Here is a 22,829-nt window from a genome sequence, read left to right as displayed (position 1 = left end):
ATATGGACACACATACTCACCGTCTGCTTCCGCCAACATATATCCAAAGGTCTGCGGAGCAGGGATCATCCCTCTATTCTGTTTTTACAACACCTAGAATGATGGAGCTCTGGTCCATGGCTGGGGCTTCTATGGACTCTTCAAAGAAGAGCCTCTTTCTTTGAATCATGGCTCTTCCAAATATCTGATCTCTTTCTTCTGCTAGGGTGATATTCTAAATACCAAGTACCAGGTGGATCTTGGCGATGGCTTTAAGGCAACATACATGAACCTCACAATGACAGGGGAACTCATCCGGCACCATTATGAGAACCCTGGGATTTACCGTGTCTCAGTCAGGGCTGAGAATGTTGCTGGGCATGAGGAAGCTGTGGTGTTTGTGCAAGTGAACTGTAAGTTGTGATGGGGAAACATGCTGCTAAATCAAACAGAGGTGACTAGTTTAGGGATTCCAGAGGGAGCACCATTCCTCTACCTACCTTCCCATCCCTTCCCCCCATGCTCCCTCAGAGCCACTCCATGGCATTTCAAATAGGCCCAGAGCTTCCACAGTGGCTGGAGCTCCAGTCCTCTTTGAAATGCCAAGCCTGAGGACAATTGTTTCCCTCCACCTCCTCCTCCCCAGGTGGCAGGTCTGTTGAACAGTCAGCATTATTCTTCTGAGATTTTGCCATGAAAATATCACAAGCCTGATAGAAATTCTGTTGTTTATCTGTGATTTCTTTTCTTTCCAGTTTTTAACAGCTAAACTTACTTTTCATCTATATGAAACATTTACAAGAAAGACACCTGCAAGTGCACCAATACAGCACATTGCTCTGAATTTTTATTTGTGACCTCTTTTGCTAAATTAAAATGTCCAAGACGTGCCTTCAGCTCCTTTCATGGATGCATGTGGAAAATGGGGAGGGTGATAAGTTCAGGACTTTATTCTGTGCAGGTGAGACTCCTGCAGAATTACAGAGCAAGGGTCTTGGTTAATGGCCTTTTTGGAACTCTATTCAGCTCCACTGCAGGCTTTACATCTAGAAGTGGTTCCAGTCATTGGGAGAAACCAGGAAGTGAATTTGACAGCCATTGTATTGCCCAGGAACCCTAACTTGACAGTCTTCTACTGGTGGATAGGCAACAGTCTTCAGGTACACATATGATTTCCTTGGAGATTTTTTCTAGCTTCTCTTCAATAAGAAAAATACCTTCAATGACATTTTGTAGAATACCTTCTGTTTCAGTCAGTTATACTATCTATTAGATGTTCTCATTTCCCAGGGGTCTGCAGCCTGTGGCTCTGGAGCTTCATGCAGCTCTTTTAAGGATTTCTTTGTGGCTCTCAGTGCTATAATTGCAAAGTAGGAAAAAAACCTCCTGAATATTTTCAATAACGGCAAACGTCTAAAAACCCACCAATGAACAGCTCATATCTAAATAGCAAACAACATGTGATCTTGAAAAGTTGTGTGACTCCCCCTTTAATATGTGCAGTGCATTGTGGGATATAATACTGTATCACTGTTTTGGTCATGTCACTAATAAAGTCTCATTCACATGTACTGAGGCTTTTGAGTTATTGAGTTTTTTTACCAAAGTTATAAAAATGGCTTTTCTTGCTGTTTTGGTTGCTGACCCCCTGTCTCAACCCAATTAAATGATCATGAGCTTTCTCTGTTTATCCCATTACTGCTATTTTTGTGATTAATTTTATATTGATTTTCATAGATAAAAAAAGAAAAATACAGCTAGTATATGTTAACAAGTGCCACATATTTCACAGGATATCCAATAGATATATTCAATTAAGCACCTTTATAATTTTTCAAAGTGGCAAAATCTAACAATGACACAGATATAACAAAAAGGCAGAAAAGGGAAGGAAAGTGCCGTGGGTATAATAGAAGTCAGGCATTATTTGAGCCATCTCAGAATTCTTTATTCAAATGAGTCAAGAAACTGGTCCAATTTTTCGGAATGTGTATTACCCCTATCTATGTCAATAGGCTGTTCTTTCTTTCTGTGCTTACTTAGACAAATTCAAATACCACTGCTCTATTCTGGGAATAAATGTACTCTATTTTTGCAATATCGTGCACTCAATAATCATTGCAGACTGAGAGAACCAAAGTCTTTGAGACGAGTTAAACTCAACATAGTAGGTATATAACCTAGGGTAGGGATCAGCAATCCCTGGCATGGGTGCCAGGAGAGTCATGCGAGCTGATTTTCATCAGCATGCGAGATGGGAGCTCAGCCCCACCCCGCCTCCCTCACAAAGCTGGGAGTTTGCTCAAAGCCATGCCACCTGTAGTTCCCTGACTTGGCTACCTATTAATGAAAATCATAGGAAAACAATCAATCAATTATTTTATCCTTCCAATATATTTCAATCACTAGTTCATCATACACAATGCTTCTTTCATAATTCATCTGAACATTCTTCTATTTTTTAAATTTTCCTTCTATTTTAGCCACGTCTCACTTTGGACAGTTTCTTGGTAACAAGATTTGCTGAGACAGGTGAGGTGAGAGTTACAGTGCAGGCCTCCTGTGGGAACTCCATGCTGCAGGATTCCAAGATTGTCCAAGTTTTTGGTGAGATACTTTTACTTTTATTGTATTTTTTTGTCCATTGCATGTACTTGTATGTACATTACCGTTGCCCTTAAAAACCAGATCCTACTGTGAAATTTTATCTAATGCCATACCAAACTTCTAAACTTGATACTCTAAACCTATTGTAATGACATGTCCATTGAAATGAACAAAGAGAGACTAAGGAAGAATTTGGCCATGTTGTTCACGAGCACTATAGGTAACAGTTATGTTATAGCAGCTGTTTGGGCCGTGACTATAGAATACTGTAGAACTTACATGTTTTTATAATATTTTAATCATTCTATTAATCTTACTACAGAAACAATAATGTGAGAGAAGAGACACTCCCTGGGAACATACTTTCCAAATGTTGTGATAACATCTTTTTTGTTTAATAATTTGAGCATTTCTCTAGTTTGGATTAGAAACAGCTACTGAGAAATGCCAAATGACCCTTTAGTTAATGTGCTATGTTGTATCATGATGTATTTTGCTGTCCAGTGTAATATGCTGCTAGGGCATGATGTACCATGAAAAATGTAAGAAGGAAGAGGAAATATTTAAACTCGTATATGTGCTGTCAAATCTGGGTACCAGGGATCTCTAATAAGTCTTACTTGGTGAAGGTTTGCAACTATGAAGAACTAAAAGCCTTCATACATGCTGAACACGCATATAATGCTACTTATCTAGTGTCCTAATATTCTAAGCGGACCCTGTCATTTTTGATTGAAATATGCTTTTTAATATAACAGAATGCTAAACACCAGAATTCAAGATAAATATGAGTGTTTGCAAACCTCTTGCCCTGTGACAAATGGGTTTCATGAGTACCTGAGACATCATTTATAAACTCACCAGCTTCTTGGAAAGCCTTAAAAATATTAACCCCCATTAGAATGGCTTGTAAGCCTGTGATGCTTCTCATTTTTCATTACTGCAGCTGCTGTTAGGATTGGCAAACCCGGAGTAAAAAATTAAACGGGCACCGGGGTTGCGGAAAATAAAGAAATCCTTAGGAAAAATAAATGTAAAAATAGGATTGTCTAAACTGTTCAAGAGATCACGTTTGGATCATGCATGCATTCCAAGGGATCTCTTTCTCTGCTTTGCATTGGATTCTTCAGGTATGCTTCCAAAAAGACTTTTGACAGGGAGGAAAGAATACAGATTCCTGTTTTTTAAGGAACTGTCTGGTCCTAATATTTCAGTTATTTTTGGATTATATCCACAGAAATATTTTGAGAGTAGCTCATTTATTCTTTTAAACAATGCAGTAATTATCTTTTGCCATGTCAGGTTTTGTTCACATTTTCACAGCTAGATTACAAGAAAACATGAAGAAGCATTTTTTTTTCAGAAAAAAGGAACATGAAGGGGGCAAGAAACAGATGTTTATGATTCAGAAAGAATCAAGTCCATAGGATTATGCCCATTAAAAACAAAATAAACCTCTGCTTTATCTGTGGCATGATTACTTAACGAAAAACTAGTGGAAAGATAATTATCAATGGAGTACAGTAAACTCTCATATCCAGCAGGCCGAGGACAGGGAGGTTGGCAAATAGTCAAATATTCTGAATAAGAGAGAGGTATACCTATCACTGCATAACACTAAAGAAAAACAAGATTGGACACTAAGATAGAAACAAAAATGTATGCAGAGTACTTTATTTACCAACAACAGTGGTATTGTACACTGTACAATTGTACAATATTGTATACTTATACTGTATTTGCTTGTATTTACTTACACTATACTGTACTTAGGGAAAACGTAACTAAAATGTATTTGACATGTAACTTAAACAATACTGTATTTATTTTAACTTTCACTATACATGTACTGTGCTTATATGAAACTTAATTCAAATTCTGCTTTGATGCTGGTAGGTGACATAATAAAATTTGATGTGTCTTATGGTTAAAATGCTGGTTATTTGATAATTCTGGCGGATAGAATGCCAGTTAAAACAGAGTTTACTGCATATGAAAATTGATTTAACCTTTTCCTGGTGGCTAGAAGTACTTGGGCATAAAAGCCTGGAACAATGAGGAAAATACAAAACTCCAGTATTGGGCCAGACTACTTAGAATGTAAACTCTGGTTTTGTACAGGGCCTAGCGCAATGAAGTCATGGCCTGCAAATGGGTTTTGTAATTGCTTCTGAAAATACAAATAAAAACAACAGAGCTTTTTTTCAGAGTTACTGTTTTCTACAAAACTGTTTCCCCCAGTTCTCTGAATTGTTCAAAAAATGTTTCCTTTTCTGTTTCCAGATCATTTTCAAGTTCTTTCTCTAAAGTTTACTAAACATCTGGACATGTACAACCCCAACATACCGGAGTGGAGGGAAGACATAGGCCTGGTAGTGACTCGACTTCTTGCAAAGGTGAACCCTCAGTTTGCTCCTAAACTGTTTCTTCTCCAGTAATGAATTTGAAGGTTAACTTAATGCCTTCCCATTTAGAAATATGTAGGCAGAGCAGAACAACAAAATGATCAACAGGAGCCACATTTTGAAGCCGGCTGAGACCAGCGTAACTAGCGTATAAAGGCCATAAGATGGCACTACTGCAGTACTGTCAGTTAATTTCTAACAGCCTTATTGGGAATTAACAACAAATACTGTTCTCTGGGGTTTGGGGAGCAAGAGGAAACATTAACAAATACTGTTGACCTTGGGAAAAATTGTTGTACTGAGGGTACTATAATACACAACAATTAGTCTTTGTGTATTTTAAAAAATAAGAATTTACAGCTTTGCTTGTATAACTGAAAAATTACAGAAAATATGCAAGGAATTAATTTATTGGACCCACTTTCTGTAGACTGCAGATATGATTAAGACTTAGATTCAGATTCAGTGCTTAATTTTTGCCAGAACTGAATCCCAGCACTTCTAGGCTTGGCTGTTCATAGCTCTGCTACTTCTGGACTTGCCACATCAATTATAAAAAATGTTGCTTAAGCCTTAGCAACTGCTTGCTTGAGCCTTGGCACCTCTTTCATTAGAGATTTTATTCTACTCTGATTTGAACCCTGAATTATCCTGAAGATTATTTAAACCAAGCATCATGTAGTAAGAACAGAGATTAATGCCATTATGATAGGGAGCACCTGGGCCATGATCTGCAGGTGGACATGCTGTCAAAGAGAGGTGCACATTGAATTCTATCACAGAGCATATCAATAAGTTATGACCCAAGAAGTAAATATTTATAGAGATAGTTATCACCAAGGAAACACAGAGCCATATTGTCAAAGGGCCTCCAGTGAAGTCAGTGGACTTGCTCTGGATTTGCACCAGTGTAAACTAGATCAGGATTCTGCCGTTTTATGTTATGTCTCCTTTCACCCCAGTTGATAACCCCAATACCTGCACAATACCAAATTAATGGAACTCACTCTATCAAACATACCAACTTAAACGCACTTCATAGCAGACACGGGCCTGATGGGTATCTTACCCTGTCCCCTACCCCCGTCGAATTGATTCCATGTCATACCTTTTAGAAAATGGATTACAGTAAGGTGGATTTGCCCGGAGTGTTTGACCCAAGGACTGTAAGATTTGACTAGTGCTTTTCGTTAACAATCTCACCATAGCCTCCCTGTCTGTATCAAACAACACAAGAACTTGTGAAATGTGTCATCCTTTGCAGAAGCGATGCTCAAGGCTGGATTAAGAAAGGGGTTTTCAGGGCTGTAGCTCAGGGCTCCCTGTTCCAGCCATACCGAGTGGAGGGAGGGAGAAGAAAGGGGTCTCTGCACACTGCCATTCCTCCTTCTCTACCTCTCCCAAGCTGGGGCTGCATCACTGTGTGTGTAAGCGATTAGTTATATGGGCCCATGGCTCAGGCACCAAGACTATTCCTGCCCTGGGGGGCCTTGCTCCAGCAAAGTTTGGGGCTGGATCTCTCCCCTAGCCCTACCTCTGCCCACTACCCTGTGTGCTCCCTGGCCCATGCGCTTCCCACCGCATTGCATCCCCAGGCAAAAGGTTCTGGGGCCCCTACTGCCACCATCGCAATGCAATGGTGCTACAGCAGCTTCTTGCAGCCCCACGGGGGGAGGTTGTGTCTCCATTCTGTGCCCCAGCCCAAGTGCCCCCATTGGCAATGGGAAACTGTGGGGGCAGTGCCTGTGGTTAGCAGCACATGGATGGTCCCTCAGCTCCCGTCTAGGTATCTCAGGTAAGTGCCACATAGCCCACCCTGCACTCCCGCACCCTGTTTTATACCCCGTTTCCTTCCAGAGCCTGCACCCCCTCCCCTACACACCTATGACCCCGAACTTCCCCACCCCTACCCTCCTCCTGCACCCCCACCAACCCCCAACTTCCTCCCAGAGCCTGCACCCCCTCCCCTACACACCTATCACCCACAAACTTCCCCACCCCTGCCCTCCTCCTGCACTCCCACCAGCCCCCAATACCCTCCCAGAGCCTTCACCCCTCCTCTACACACCTGTCACCCCAAACTTCCTCACCCCTGCCCTCCTCCTGCACCCCACCACCAGCTCCCAACTCCCTCCCAGAGCCTGCACCCCTCCCCTACATACCTGTCACGCCCAAACTTCCCACCCCTGCCCTCCTCCTGCACCCCCACTGCCCCCAACTCCTTGCCAGAGTCTGCACCTCTCTCCCCCCTTCACCCCCAAGCCCCATGCCAGCCCAGAGCCTGCACCCAGCCCAGACTCCAACCCAGAGGCTGCAACTTAGCTCCCCACCCTCTCCCACAGTCCAAGCCCTCACCTCTTTTGCACCCAAACTCCCTCCCAGAGCCCGCACCCTCTCTGGGCCCCAGTGCCCTGCCCTCCCCAACCCAAATTCCCTCCCAGAGCCTTAGGCAATTGGGAAGAAAGGGAGTTTGGCAAGGAAGGGTGCAGGCTCTGAGCACCACCAACATTTCTGCAAACTTTACACCCTGCCAGTAAGCACTCAGGAGCTCTATCCCTCTGTGCCCTTTCCTGCAGGCTCCACCCCCACAGCTCCCATTGGCCAGCGATAATGGCCAATAGAAGCTGCAAGGGACAGCACCTATAGTTGAATGCAGGGTTTCACAAAGCCACCTGTGCCCCCATCACCACCACCAAATGGGGGGGCTGCCCCTGTGACCATCCCCCCAATCCTCTGGCCCACCCTGATCCCCTTCCTGCACACCAATCCCCCCTCCCTGACCCTGCCTCAAAGCCCACATCCTCACCCAGAGCCTGCAGCCCCTGTACCTCAACCCTCTGCCCCAGCCCTGAGCCCTCTCCCACACCCTAACTCCCTCCCAGACCTCACACCCCAACCCTGAGCCTCCTAACTCCTGCCCAGACTCCTCCACCTCAGCCTCCTGGCCTGAGTCCCCTCCCACACTCCAGACTTTGCCCAGCCTGGTCTGTTCTTCCCTCCTGTTTCCCAAATGCCTCATACCCAGCTCCACCCAAGAGCTTACCCCTCCCACACCCACCTTCCTTCATCAACCTGAATCCCTCTCCCAGGTACTGAACCCTCATTTTGGCCCTGCCCTGGAGCCTAGGGGGGCCCCAAAATATCTAACAGCCCTGGGTCTCTAGAAGAGTTAATCTGGCCCTGATGATGTGGCATCTAGAAGCCAAAGTCCTACTGAATTTCGAAGAGACTTAGGCATCTAAGTATCTAAGTCACCTTTGAAAATAGAACTTGTCCTTCTAGGTCACTTAGGTGCATTTTGAAAACTTTATCTTGGCAGATTACATTCTCTCTGCACAGTCCCAACAAACCTGCAAATCACTTAGGCTTCAGTTCACGCTTTCCTGCAATGCCTATTGGAGCTCTTTGATGAATGTGATAACACTTCCAATTTTCTGAGAGCTTTTCAAATCTCAGCTAATTAAAGTAAGGGTATGTGCTGCTTTCTAGTTATTTCTTGCTCTCTGAACACCAAAAATCTGAACAATCCAGAAGACAGGTAAACAAAGCTACTATTTTGCATAATAGTTTTATATACAGACAGTGTAATGTTAGTGTACAGGCCTATGAATCTCTGCATGTCACTGTCTCTGCAGGAAACTAATATCCCTGAAGAAACACTGGTGACTGTGGTGAAACCTGGTCTGCCCACAGCTGCTGATTTGCTTGTGCTGCTTCCAGAGAACCAGCCAAAGCGGAAGAGAAGTGTAACTAATGATAAGGTAGCCAGACCATTCAGTGTGTGATCTAGGCCAAATCTTCACCCCCAGGCAAAGGGGCAGTTGCCCAGGGCCTTGGCATTTCAAAGGGGTCCAGAGCTCCAGCTGCTGCCACTGCTACTTCAGCAGTGGTGGCTGGAGCTGTAGGCCTCTTTGAATTGCTACAGCAGGGTTAAGGGCGGGGAGGAGACCTCTTCTGGCCTTGGTGCCTTCCCTTCCAGGCGGCACAGAGCCAAGCCTCTCTCCCACCTTGCCCCAGGGCCCGCAGTGGTTGTCAGGCCTGTTGTTCATCCCATTGAAATCAGTGGCGATCATCCCACTGCCTTGCTGAAATCCATTGTCTTTATTTTGCTGTTCCCCCTTCGCCCGCTCCTTAAATCCGAAATGTCCTGGTGTTGTAATTGTAGGGGCCCTGACCCAAAAAGTAGTGGTGTGGAGGAGGGGGTCACAAGGCTATCATGGGACGGGGGCTGCAGAACTACTACTGTTACTTCCGTGTTGCTGCTGGTGGTGGTGCTACCTTCACAGGTGGGTAGCTGGAGAGGGCCAGCTGCTGGCTGGGAGCCCAGGTCTGAAGGCAGAGCCACTGTCAGCAGCAGTGCAGAAATAAAGGTGGCAAGGAATGGCATTACCACCCTTACTTATGTGCTGTTGCTGGCACGGTGTCAGCTTCAAAACTGGGAGCCCAGCCAACCACTGCCACTCTCCAGCCACCCATGCTGATGGCAGTGCAGAAGTAAGGGTGGCAATACCATGACCACCACCCCTTAAATAATCTTGTGACTCCCCTACAAGTGCCTTTTGAGTTAAGCCCCCCGATCGGAGAAATGTTGTATTCCCCTTTGAAAATGATGTAGGATAGGGTAAAAGCACACAAAGGTCAGGTCTCATGAGTGGAGACCAGACTTCATGGTCCCTGATACGTTTTCCATAGCTGAGAACTTGGTAGGGCACTACCTATACTTGTAAGGAGTTTTCTTGTACTAAAAATTCATTCTCAATCCGGTCATTAGCCTTGCAGCCCTTATGGGCTCTACCTTATATAGACTCTGAAATGTGGGTGAAATTAGCATCCCTTTAGACTTTTCATATTTCATGTAATTTCTTGTTCACTTGCTTGTCTCTCAAAGACACTACACTAGGAAGAACTACTTACAGGGTACATCTATGCTACGGGAAGATCGACCCTGCCAGGGCTGATCTTCTGGAGTTCAATTTAGTGGGCCTAGTAGGGAATGTGCTAAATCAAATTTACATCAACTTGGTACTCCTGCCCCCACTCCACTAGGATTAAGAGAAGTCGATGGGAGCTCATACTCCTGATGACCTCTCTTAATGGAAACAGTGCAGAAAACTGAATTATGGTACATTGACTTTAGCTACGTAATTAACAAAGATGAAATTGCTTACCTTAATTCAGCCTTCCCCTGTAGTGTAGATGCCCAGTAAACAATTGTCAAGTATAGAACTCTGTTTCAGACTACATCATATATTTTAGCAGTGGTTGCATTATTTTAGAAGCTGCTGTTAATTCAACTGTCATAACTATTCCTCATTTCAGACTTGGGACAGAATAGTGAAAGCAGTATTCTCCTGGAGAATTCTGAAAATTCAGAGGCCCAAATTATGTTATCTTTACACTGAGTTCACAAAAAGTTGTATTAAAGTCAGTGAAACCATTTATGGGCTGAGTGTAAGTAGGGGTATCAGAATTTGGCCCTTTGTGAAGTTCGTACACATACTGTAGGAGAAACAGCAGGGACTTTTCTGTCTACAAGGCTGTGCAGGCTTGTTAAAATGGAATATGGTAATAGATAACATAAATAGAGCCTTTCTTGATGGTTTCATATATATAAAGGCAGACTTCTCATTTGGCATCCTGTGGGGAGCAATATCCTGAACTAAGGAACACTCTATCAAGCTAGCCTTGATTCTCTGGAAAATTACCTTTGCTGAAGGTGCAAGCAAAAGAAACTAGATGATGTGTCTGACAGTCATGGGATGTGGTGGCACTTTTAATGGTGTAGTTCCACGAAAATGCAAGAGATCATATTGTAAGGAGTTTGTCCCATTAGAAAAATAGGAGAAATTGTTTCTGTGTGGATGGAAATATATGTTTTGACAGAATCATGGATCCCTCCTTAGAGATGAGCAAATGAAGGAAAGCTTAACATATCATGCATTATTGAGCAAGTTACTAAAGAAATCTAAAGTTCCAGAGAGGCCTGTCTTTTGATATGGTTAGGAGAATATGTACATTGGAAGTAGGTTTTCACTGGGGATTATTCATTGTGCAAGTTACAATGCGAGTACACCCAATAGCTCCTGTAAATGAAATGCCGTCTGTCACGTAATGTGGAAAAATTAAAGAATTCCTTAAGGGGAAAGAAAGATTTGGCTAGGAACAATTTCCAGTTTCCAACATTGAAAAGTTGCAGAAATTTGGATGATTTTTTAAATTGGAATTGCTTAAAAAGTTACAACTCTTTGAAACGGTCAACAAATGTTTCCTGGGTTTCTTTCCACATTGAATGCACTTTGCAGTTTTTCAGTTTCATGCACTAACTTTCTCAAAGTGGAACTAACCTGGAATGTGCGTGACATTATTTCACTTATGTTTTCAGAGAATAGCTGCTATAAAACAAGCCTTGAATGTGCATAACATCAGCTTTTTCCTGAGAGAAGGATACTGGGTCTTAGTGACGTTAGACAGCTCTAATTCAGGTAAGAATCCGACGCTGTGTATTGCTATTTGAGTTCTGGAAGAAGAATCACATTAACTGTTTTTTTATTCTGTTTATTAATTTAAAATGCACCACCCAAGCAACTTGTTTTATAGTTTTTCATTGTTCATTTGTGATACTCTGTTTTATAGTTTTTCATTGTTCACTTGTGATTGAAGACAATTTTTCTCTTATTTTTGTCCTTTTCATTAAGGCCACGTCTACACTAGCAAGTTCTTTTGCAATATTTTCTAAAGAAGGCGCTCTTTCGAAATATCCAGCAGAGCATTTAAACACAAAAAGCGTTCTTTCGAAATTAAAATTGAAATACCATGGCACTCCTTTCGAAAGCACTCTTCCACTCTCAGTTCAGGAAGAACACCTGTTTTGTTGAGAAAATGGTGGGGCAGTCTGACTGTTATCTGACAAAAGAGCAGATCGTTCTTTCTATTTGCTTGGCAGTCTGGCCACGATCTATTGACAGAAGTTCTATTGGAAGATATCTTCTGTTGACAAATTGCTCTAGTGTAGACAGCCTCAGCTATCAGAGTCCCCAGTTTGCCAGCCTGTATTTGGACTCAGAAATCCACTCTACAAAACAGAGGCGAGGATTGAAAACTTCTCTGAATTTCTGTGTTGATGTTTTCTTAGGCGGGTGTATGTTGAAAAGGTTCTGTTTTAACACCAAGGTTCTGTTTGATTTAAGTCCTCCTCAACAATGTCAGAGTGCCTTTGCGTGTATCACCATCCATGACCTCTCTGTTGTTTGTTGATGAATGACACAGAGCCAACAAAAGAAGTGAAAAGCACATTGGGCCATATTCAGATGTGCCATAAATTATGGTGCAAATTATATATTACCAGGCCAGTTCCTAGGGCAAAATAAGGTACATTCTCTCCAGATCTTAGGTTTTCCTCTAGCACCCATTATTGTTGTTTGTAATCTGAAAGTTACTGTAGAAATCACTTGCATTAAGAACCAGTGTTTGTTCTCTAGTGACAAGAAACAGGATTTAAGCTTAGGAAGCCTGAATTCCACTCTACACTCTGTCACTACGCAACTGGCCAAGTCAATTGACCTTGGTGTATCTCAGTTTCCCCGTCTGTAAAATTAATATAGCAATGTGTATGTATCATTTATAATGGAGAAATGTGGAGACTGATTGACTGTTACCTACAATACTTATTTTTGAGATTCTTGGAAAAATGACAGTATCTGTGCAAATTAATAATAATAGTAATAATAATAATAATAATAATAGTTCTTTTTGTTATTGTTATTAGTTCATTTACATTTTTCCTCTCTCCTCATCCATGAGTTGGTCTGCAAATTAGTTTATGCTATTGCCTATTTCAAGAAGTTACATGGCGTAGAGATGCGAAAAGGTATAAATAAAAATCTAGTGGCTTTTACTTAAGAGAGTCAGTAGTAAAGCAAACCCAACATGACCATTAGTCTGAAAGCAGATTTACTAAACTCTTCAAATATGTGTCTCTCATTTCAGACTCTCAGAGGATTGGAGGAGGCAGTGGATATTGGGTGATAGTGGTTCTCTTCGTTATCTGTCTAGTTGTAATTGGTGCCTTCATTCTCTACAAGTTTAAAAGGCAAGTACAGCTCATATACTTTTAGAACTACATTTGTTCAAATGTCAGCAAAACCACGTGTCATTTCTTGAAAACTAGACTTGTTTGAAGCAACGCACTCTATATTTCAAAGCCCTGAGCTTTTCAGACATCAGAGTTATAACTGATGTCAATGTCAGTAAACAGCAGCAAAGTGGGAAGCCATTCCGCTTGCCTCAGTACAACCACCAAAAAACAGTCATTATAAACTACATCCCTAATTTTCTACTCTTAGGAGTTATGAGTAGCCTAGGCAACTAAGACAATTAATTGATCCACAAGTTTAATTTCTTACCCAAAAAACAGATAAAACTATGTTGAATTTCTCTGAGCATGCTAGACTTTGATTACTTAAATTGTGCTGCACATGTTAAGGGCATACACTTACGATCAGGGGGCGAACAGAATTGTCAGGGCACTGCCTGGCTGCTCCCAGGGCTAGGACAGCTATTAGGCTGCTCCTGGGGCCAGGGCCACCCAGCAGCTCTCAAGGATGGAATCACCTGGCTGCTCATGGGGGCCATGCAGCCTCCCACCTGCTCCTGGCTTGAGGCCAGGGTGGAGCTGTGTGGCTACCTGTCTGCTCCCACCCAGATACTCCAGGGGGAAGCCAGGGCTGCCCCACTGGGGGAGCTGGGCCTGTGCGGCTGATCAGCACTGGGGTTGTGTGTACGTGATAGTCTTGGGTAGGGGCCACAGGACAGGAGGCCAGTGAGCATGGAAGGGGTGGGGTTGGGACTTGCCCCCCCAAGTGCAACCTTCACCCACTGACCATGGTTTTCCAGAATTCAGGGTCATAAAAACGTGGCATCTGCACTGATCTCCCCTAGGGTATGTGCAGTAAAGACACGTAGCCTGGCCATGACTGGGCCTAGCTGGCTGACTTGGGCTTGTGGGGATAAAAAATTGCAATGTAGCGACTAAGGTTTGGGCTGAAGACCAGGCACTGAGGTCCCATGACAGGGGAAGGGCTCATAGCCTGGGCTGCCTCCTGAGCCTGAGTCTTTATGCTGCAGTTTTTAGGTCTACAGCCCAAGCCCCGTGTTCCTGAGTCAGTTAATCTAGGCTCTGATACTAGGTGCTGCCAGGTTTTTATTGCGTCATGGACCACTAGAAAGCAAACAATATCCCAGGACTGGAATTCACAGAGCCCTTAGGCTGGACCTACACTTACTTGAATATCGACAGCTGCTATGCAATTTTAAGTAAGCAAATTGCGTACCAAAAATAGATTTTGCAGCCATTGATATTCGTCCCTGTCCTCACTGCAGAATGCTGACAGGAACGCTCCTCCCATCAACATTCTTTAATCCTTGAGGCTCTCACGGAGTTCTGGGGTCGACATTGACCCTGGAATGCGCTGTTTCTCACTTGCACAAAACGGCACCCCAGAAGATCAAACCTAATCTTTCGATCTTCTGTGGCAAGTATAGATACAGCCTTAGTTTTACAGGACTGGGATCAACAAGAGCATGTGATCCACCTAGACAGAGATTGACAACCAGAAGGTAATACAACCATTATGCTCAGGGGCTGTACCTCCTAATAAACTTTTAAAGTTATATACTTTACAAATACACACCCTAATTTTTCCATAGCAGCAATTAACAATTTTGAGTCCAACATTTTCTCAAATAATCATTAATACGGGATGGGAGTGAGGCAAAGGGCTAATTTCCTTGGCAGCAAAAGCTGCTGAATCAAGAAACAGTTCAGAGAACAAAACTGAATGTCTCAGAGACAAAAAGATCTCCTCTTCCTCTTGGTTTCAGAATGTATGTGTTAGACGGTTAACATGGTGCCTCAAGCTAATGATATGTTGTCAGATTCACTGGTCAGCTCCATCAGCTGAACCATCCAGATAATGGTTTGGGATCAGTGTGCTGCCTGTCACTGGAACAGCATAAAGCCCTTAGAAATTTCCAGTGCCTCTGGCCCATCATGTAGCAAGGATCCAGCATCCACATGTTGTTTTTCAAAGAAATTCCACTTCCATTAAATGCAATTCAATCAAAGAAAAAAAAACTTTCCCCCTTTCTTTTTGATGTTTTTATCATCTTTGTGTAACAGACATTTTGAAAATGCAAAAAAATTATTTTATTCTTGTTTACATGTTAGAGAGGAGTTTTTATTTGATGAAAAAAATTGTTGTTACTCGGGGGGCAGTAAATGTCTGAACAAGAAACAAAAAAATCTGCATTTATATAGAAATCCTTATAAGGCAATTTCATGATGTCCATCTAGAAAATTCCTGTAAAATGTAACAGAGATAAAACCAATGAGCTTCTGTAGATACTAATGGAAAATTTGTAGCTATTACTGGAAAGCCTAATAGAATTAAATAGAAAATGCATTACTCTAGAGTAATATACACTGGTTTAAAAATTCAGTGGAGATATTTTTCTTTATTTAATTCTATTGGATTTTTGCATAGGGATATGAGATTAATATGATCGGTTGTATATAAAATGAAGCTAAATTCCATCAAAGGATATTTTTTCTGTGCTTTTTAGGAAACTGCCAGGCAGAAATATTTATGCCCAGATGCACAATGAAAAAGAACAGGAGATGACCAGCCCTGTTAATCACAGTGAGGACACCCAGAACATCATTCAGGGTGAGGAGTTTATTGATGATGATCTGGATTCCCAAACACTAGGTAACGCAAGAGGTAACTTCACCTTCACTTTATTAATGTCTCAATTAGTATTTTGTTTTGAAAATTATTTTTAATTGCTTGCATTTTTAGTATCTTCGTTTTTATACTCAGCTTCAGGAGGGTTTGAATGATAAACTGCCAACAAGGAAACTGCCAACTGCTATTATCTTATATTTTTGTTTTGCTTTAAATTCAGTCTATCCTTTTGATTTTTATGACATGCCATATAAATACACAGAACAGCATCATGAGACATATGTGAACATTAGGAAGATCGAACAATAAACAGCGTAGATCATAGGCGGGCAATAAGCAGCCCACAGCCAAAGGCAGTTCACCAGGGTTAGCCCTTGATGGACCGCCAGGTTTCATTTACTTCTGTAGATCACCATTCCCAGGCAATGGGAGCTGTAGGAAGCAGTGCCCTGTTGTGGCGGATGCGAAGGTAAGTAAAGCGCTGATGGCCCACTGGGGGCTAACCCTGGCAAACCGCGTCCAGCCCCTGGGCTGCTTATTGCCCAGGCCTGGCATAGATTATAATTGCTGAACTTCACTAGCATTAAATTAACTTTTTCATGCGCTGAAATCAAAGTGTAATGGATTCTAGCCAGAGAAAAATCATATGTAAATGAATGTTCCTGTAATACAGGGTAGATTGCAAGGAAGATGTTCCCTTTTTTAGACACATGAAATTAATTCCCAAATTCAAAACTTCATTGAATTCATCCCATTCAGGAATCTTTCAAGAATGTCTCTTAGAACAGGTGATTCAAAGTTAGAGGAAAGTGCTTGTCTAGGCGATTCATGAGTGCACAGGAATTCTGTCTGCTGAATGTTATATAGAGAGCTAGTCTAAAAACTTCTAAACATTTCTCGTACAATGTACCAAATGTATTGAGAGAACAGAGCAATCTGAAAAAGTGTAGCATGCAAAGGAAGATCATCTATTGCTGTTTCTGACAACCCTGTGAAAATGGAAAATCTGGCCCTAAATCTCAGGTTTATAAAACTGGCTGAAATGGTGGTAGAGACAACTGTGCGGTTAAATGGCTTCATTAACCCTACATGAAGGCCTAGGATCACTCATGTAAGGTAGACATCCTGGAAGATCTTCTTTTTCACTTCCTTTTTTTTTTCAATTTTTATTCTGTGTTTCTAATGGTCTTTGTTGTTTTTATTTTCCTTATCTGAACCATATGCTGCTACTTGCTTTGATTTTAGCTCTGAAAGGGGAAAATACACATTTCACCTGCAAAATTGTTCTTGCCCAAATCCATACATTTTTTAACAAATTCCACACACTAAAGTCATTACAGTTTTCATTAAAGCCTACATTATACTACAAAGCACTACCAATCCTGGAGAATAGCAAGCAACCCCAGGGAACAAAATTGTGCATGACAAGATATTTTTCAATTATGTCATCTCTAGAATTGAGTCTTGAAGACCAAGGAGGTACTTTCAGGGTTCTTCAGATAGTGTGAGGCACTCATAGTTTCTTAGCTTATATCAGGTACATGACAAGCACAATCTTCATCTTGCAGTTGTGGAATATCTCTCACTATTTGTGCACCTGTGGCTGTTTACGATGAAAGATATGGGAATGAAGCCGTTCTATCCTGATTTACAACCTTTTCAAAAATAACTTACTTGTAAGCCATATTTGGTCTGATCCTGCATTCCTTTCTTAGCTAAAACTTCCACTGAAGTCAGTAAGAATGTTGCTTGAATAAAGAGTGAAGGATTGTGGACCAAGACCTCGCAATGAGGATGTTTTACATTAGACCATTAACAAATGCAGATCTGAATGTGACCTGTAGTTCTGCCAAGATGTCAGCCAACACCCAGAGGAACAGGAAGAGCTTGTGTCCTTAGGTCAGAGCAACCTACATTTATCAGCTGCCAGACATTTTCAAGACAATTTTTTTTCTCGTTGTACTTTTACACGCAGCTTTTTTTTATATATATTTGTCGTGTTTTCCTGTAGTTTCAATAGTATACAAGGCCACATAGGAAATCTTCCTGCTTTCTCATTATTGTGCTGTTTTTACTATCTTGGGCTGCGTCTACACGTGCACGCTACTTCGAAGTAGCGGCAGTAACTTCGAAATAGCGCCCGTCACGTCTACACGTGTTGGGCGCTATTTCGAAGTTGAAATCGACGTTAGGCGGCGAGACGTCGAAGTCGCTAACCCCATGAGCGGATGGGAATAGCGCCCTACTTCGACGTTCAACATTGAAGTAGGGACGTGTAGACGATCCGCGTCCCGCAACATCGAAATAGCGGGGTCCTCCATGGCGGCCATCAGCTGGGGGGTTGAGAGATACTCTCTCTCCAGCCCTTGCGGGGCTCTGTGGTCACCGTGGGCAGCAGCCCTTAGCCCAGGGCTTCTGGCTGCTGCTGCTGCAGCTGGGGGTCCGTGCTGCATATACAGGGTCTGCAACTAGTTGTTGGCTCTGTGTATCTTGCACTGTTTAATGAAAGTGTGTCTGGGAGGGGCCCTTTAAGGGAGCGACTTGCTGTTGAGTCCGCCCCGTGACCCTGTCTGCAGCTGTGCCTGGCTCCCTTATTTTGATGTGTGCTACTTTGCCGTGTAGACGTTCCCTCGCTGTGCCTATTTCGATGTTGGGCTGAGCAACGTCGAAGTTGAACATCGACGTTGCCAGCCCTGGAGGACGTGTAGACGTTATTCATCGAAATAGCCTATTTCGATGTTGCAACATCGAAATAAGCTATTTCGAAGTTGGGTGCACGTGTAGACGTAGCCTTGATGTATGAAACACATCACCATCCCAACTGAAATATGAAATTCTGTTTCATAATATTATTTGCAGATGGTTCATATGCTGTGGAGATTCCTACTTATTCCTGTGCCATAAAGATCATTATAATAGCCTCCTCTCCATGCACAGCAAGGGTTTTACAAACCTAGTTTTTTTATTTGATCTTGCTTTTTCAGTAACTTCTGAATTGTCACAGTACAGTATTTCCAGACTCACCCACCCACTTTTTTTGTTTTCTATATATTTTATGTTGCCTACTTTATCGCAACCCCCACCTTGGGACTCCTCAACTCCATTTCCTTGCAGTGACTCCTTCTGGGAGAGGTGGAAACTTGAACAGCTACAGAGTTCCCTTATTGCTGATGCCGGTCAGTGTCCAGTCCCAGGTCAGTGGCATGTTGAATGGAAGGCTCAGGTTCCATTCTCCTCCCTCACCTGCTCCCCTCAAGACAACTACACCTATTTAAGCTGCAGAGAGAACCACTTTGTGCTGTCACTGGGATAGAAACACTAGGAATTCACTACCAACCATTGTGAGCAGATTTTTTTTAAAGCTTTCAAATAGAAAGTTTGCTGTAGGTACACTGAGTTGCTGCACCACCTGCACCTGAATTGTTGTTTGACATGACCACCATTTAATGTGATTGAATTGTCTCTGCAATAAAAGGGGAATGTATAGTAAAATGTCCAAAATATACTAATGTTAGTGTTTTGTTTTTATATTTTTTAGGCAATCACTCAGGCGTGGTTTTGAGCATTAACTCCAGAGAGATGCACAGTTACCTGGTTAGCTGATGTTTGCAACTGAACACAAAAAACGAAAGACTCTTCTCTGTATAGTTTAATTTTTCCCTGGATGTCATCAAATTACAAACATGGCTGTGCCTGCTGGTGGAAAGCAGGTTCCTAAACAGTCCTGAAAATACAAGTGTCCATCATCTGTTACTGGGGGAGATACTGTAGAATGGGAACTTATTACAATTCAAACTCAAACTAAGGCAGCAGATTTGTAGCCCTGTTTTCTGTATATGTTTTAGTTCTTTATGTTCAGTTTTAGAAGAACTGGAATTTAGTTCTTTTTATTGGTTGGGGTGTTCAATGGAAGGCTGAAATTCAGCAGCCCTGAAGAGCTGACTTTAAAACCCAGAGACTAGTAGAAAGCAGATGGCTGCTTGAAAAAATTGTTTAAAAGGCTGTGACTGCCTGGGTTGGTTCAGCTCTAAGGGAGGAATCATCAAGGAGACAAATGTACTCCTTAGGTCCTCTTCAGTCCCACTTCTTACCTGTAAAATGTGTGTGACAGTCTAATGAGCATTAGCTGACTATGGGAGTCCCTGCTATAAACTGAAGGAGTCAGGTGTCAAGACTTGTCACAAGTGAAATGAGTCCTAAGAATCCCCCAGGATCTCTCCCCACACCTCACGCCAGCCCACCCCAAAATGCCCACTAGCTTGATGCTACTTCCAGTCCAGGTGCCTTTACTCCTAGAGGCTGGTGTAAGTTGCTCATCTCTCATCTTCTAACTTGAGCACCTCCATCTTGGCAGTTGCAAAACGATTTATTTATACATACAATAAACAGTTTTGACTGCCTGTCCCTTTTTCTCTTTTTTAAAAATGTAAATACCTCTTTTAAGTAGCTTTTTTGTATATTTTCTTAAAATTTCTATTTTGAGGGCAATAGATGTAAGAATTTTCCTCCAGACATGTCAATGTAGCACACCACAACCTTTATTCCTACAGATACTTGGAATATCTCTTTGCGTTCAGTTCCTGCCTCTGATTTAAGGATGGGCAAACTCAGCTTGGTCGTTTTGGACAATCAGGAAGGGTTGGAGCAGGAACAGATGAGATTTAAGGAGTTGTACTTTGTAAATTTCACCACTAGATGGCAGTCTTATTCCCTGATCATTGAGCTGAGCCATATTTCTTCAGAGAAGGGGCAGAGGAACTGTCAAAGCAGACAGTTTGGGAAAGTCACATGGGTCAGTTCAGAGTTTGCTTATCCCTACTTCTCTCTCCCCAGGGGTTGCGAATCCTAAATCCACACCCTGCAGTTTGTTTGTACATAGAGTGTTTTAGGGATTTGTGTAGGAAATGAACCACATCATCAGTCATCCAAATGTTTGGCATCCCATGTATCACCACTGTCTGGAATTAGGACATTCTCAGAAAGTCTATTTAATCTTTTTCACCTTTTGCCTTCAACAAGGGATGACTAGCTCTCTGTTACTCACTGAATGTTGTTGTAATGCTTTTAGCCAAGTGTCCACACTATTTTCCCTACATTTGTGAATTGAGCAAGCTGTCATGCTGATGAGACCAAATGGCACTATCTAACAATTCTCCTGTGCATCAGGTCGCTCTTCCATGCAGCCAGGGGATTAACGATATCATGGAATATGCTTTCTTCAGAAACAGCATGTTAGCACGCCACCTTCTGGGTGGCAATATACACACTCACAAAGCTCACAGAATGTGTGTGAAGCACAAGAAAATCTGCTTGAGGAACTAACCTCATGAAAGTGGATAGGAAAGCATAAGGTGCAAATGCTTGAAAAGAGGGGCAAGTAGGTGCCAGCTGTTCACATAAAGGTCTGTTTGTAATAATTTCACAGAAATTTCACTATGGTGTCCTGCAAATTAACTCACAGAGAGAGTTGACAATGCTGCATGCGGGACTATGAGTAATTCTGAAACAGCCCATTCATCCATCCATTAATGTCTGAGTCCTGGACTTTCACCAGGGGCTTACCTTATTCACCACTGCGAAATGAGCTAGAAATAATCTTGCAAACAACTTTTACTGAGAACTAAATTCGAAGCTGTTGATCTGTACAGGACAGAAGAGTGAAGGATTTAATTCTTGAACAGGGGTTGGTTTGTTGGTCTGCTTGCAAGCTAAGGGAATTATAGAGACTAGTTCGCATGCACTAGTTTTGTGCTTTAATAGTTATTTTTTATACGTTGACAACAGTTTGGTTCATGTTTCTGTTGTTGGGACGCTCCTGCTGCAAAACATAATATTAAACTGTTCTGCAAGGCTCTATTAATCAGTATCACTAATACTTAGCACTTATGTGTAGTGCTTGCACTCTTCCCAGCATTTGCCAACATTAACTAATTTAATTCTCAAAATACAAATGTGTTCAGGCACTGTTTTATGAGGCGTTTCCAGTATTGCTATGCTGGTACTGGTACATAATACCAGTAGATAATGAAGCAGGCCTTTTGAGTTCCTGATCAGAATAGCTTTATAATGGCTTATTTTTAAAATGGGAGAAAGTTATTTCCATGAAGTGTGGCTTGTTTTTTGTTTCAATGAAAACTCATACGAGTAGTAGGCTTTGAGTCTGTTCAACGATGCCCATGAGAAAGAGAGCACCCGCACGCTTTTATATCTCTTTATACAATGAGGAAGGACAATATTATGGCTGAGGAACAGGCGGTGGGAAATAGGTGACTAGGGTTTTATTCCTGTGTCATACAGTCTTTCCATATGACTTTGGACAAGTCACCTAGGTCCAGATTTTCAAGATGTTTAGATGTCAGACTCATGAGAATTAGGTACCTAAATAGTTTTAAAAGGCTTTGTCTACATTTCTGAAATTAAAGTGCTGCTGCAGCAACACATTAAAGTGAAAGCATGGCCACGGGAGGAGGGCTGGGCTAGAGTTCTCCCAGCACGCTCTGTAAACCACCTCCATCAGGGAAGTAGCTGACAGTTCTGGGATCCATTTACACTGGTGAATTGCAGCACTGGTACTTGCTGCACTCGGGGTGGGGGATCACACCCCTGAGCTAGAAAGTTACAGCTCAGTAATGTGGCAGTGTAGATTTAAGTTTTCCCATCTGAAAGGTGGGGGTGATAATGTTTACCTATTTCACAGGAGTGTGGTGAGGCTCAATGTATTACTCTTTGGCTATGTCTAAACTTGCCCTGAACTTCGAAAGGGGCATGGTAATCAGGCTGATGGGAGATTACTAAAGAAGTGCTGCAGTGAATATGCAGCACTTCATTAGGCTAATTCACTCTCCACGGCAACTTCAAAGTGTCAGACTTCGAAGCACCAGCATGCCGTGTAGCCACGGGCACATCGAAGTGCCTTGACTCCTCAAAATTCTGGGAGGCACTTCAAAGTACCACTGGCACTTCAAAGGGCCCACAGCTACACAGCATGCCGGCACTTTGAAGTTTGCCACTTCGAAGTTGCTGTGGCAGGCAGAATTCACCTAATGAAGCACTGCATATACATGGCAGCACTTCATTAGTAATCTCCCATCAGCCT

The 22,829-nt window shown here is 42.4% G+C and overlaps 1 protein-coding gene across 7 annotated transcripts in view; it reads left to right on the top strand.

The window, feature by feature from the left end:
- The window catches only part of SORCS2 (sortilin related VPS10 domain containing receptor 2), an 822,591-nt gene extending 800,107 nt beyond the window's left edge, over positions 1-22,484 (top strand). For 2 of the 7 annotated variants that reach the window (XM_074992440.1, XM_074992446.1), the window contains exons 19-28: positions 206-392; positions 1,006-1,139; positions 2,463-2,586; positions 4,870-4,982; positions 8,627-8,752; positions 11,374-11,473; positions 12,978-13,080; positions 15,612-15,769; positions 18,848-18,927; positions 19,272-22,484. In XM_074992440.1, coding sequence (XP_074848541.1) covers positions 206-392; positions 1,006-1,139; positions 2,463-2,586; positions 4,870-4,982; positions 8,627-8,752; positions 11,374-11,473; positions 12,978-13,080; positions 15,612-15,769; positions 18,848-18,927; positions 19,272-19,295 — 1,149 coding nt within the window. In that variant the 3' untranslated portion in view covers positions 19,296-22,484. The remainder of the gene's footprint in view (positions 1-205; positions 393-1,005; positions 1,140-2,462; positions 2,587-4,869; positions 4,983-8,626; positions 8,753-11,373; positions 11,474-12,977; positions 13,081-15,611; positions 15,770-18,847; positions 18,928-19,271) is intronic. The other 5 variants (XM_074992445.1, XM_074992444.1, XM_074992441.1 and 2 more) reach the window with 5 other exon arrangements.
- The last annotated feature ends 345 nt before the right edge of the window (positions 22,485-22,829 follow it).

This window comes from Carettochelys insculpta, chromosome 4, assembly GCF_033958435.1.
Source record: "Carettochelys insculpta isolate YL-2023 chromosome 4, ASM3395843v1, whole genome shotgun sequence".
In the NCBI taxonomy this organism is placed as follows: domain Eukaryota; kingdom Metazoa; phylum Chordata; order Testudines; family Carettochelyidae; genus Carettochelys; species Carettochelys insculpta.
Note: the sequence above shows the minus strand (reverse complement) of the source record. Positions and strands in the feature narration are given on the sequence as shown.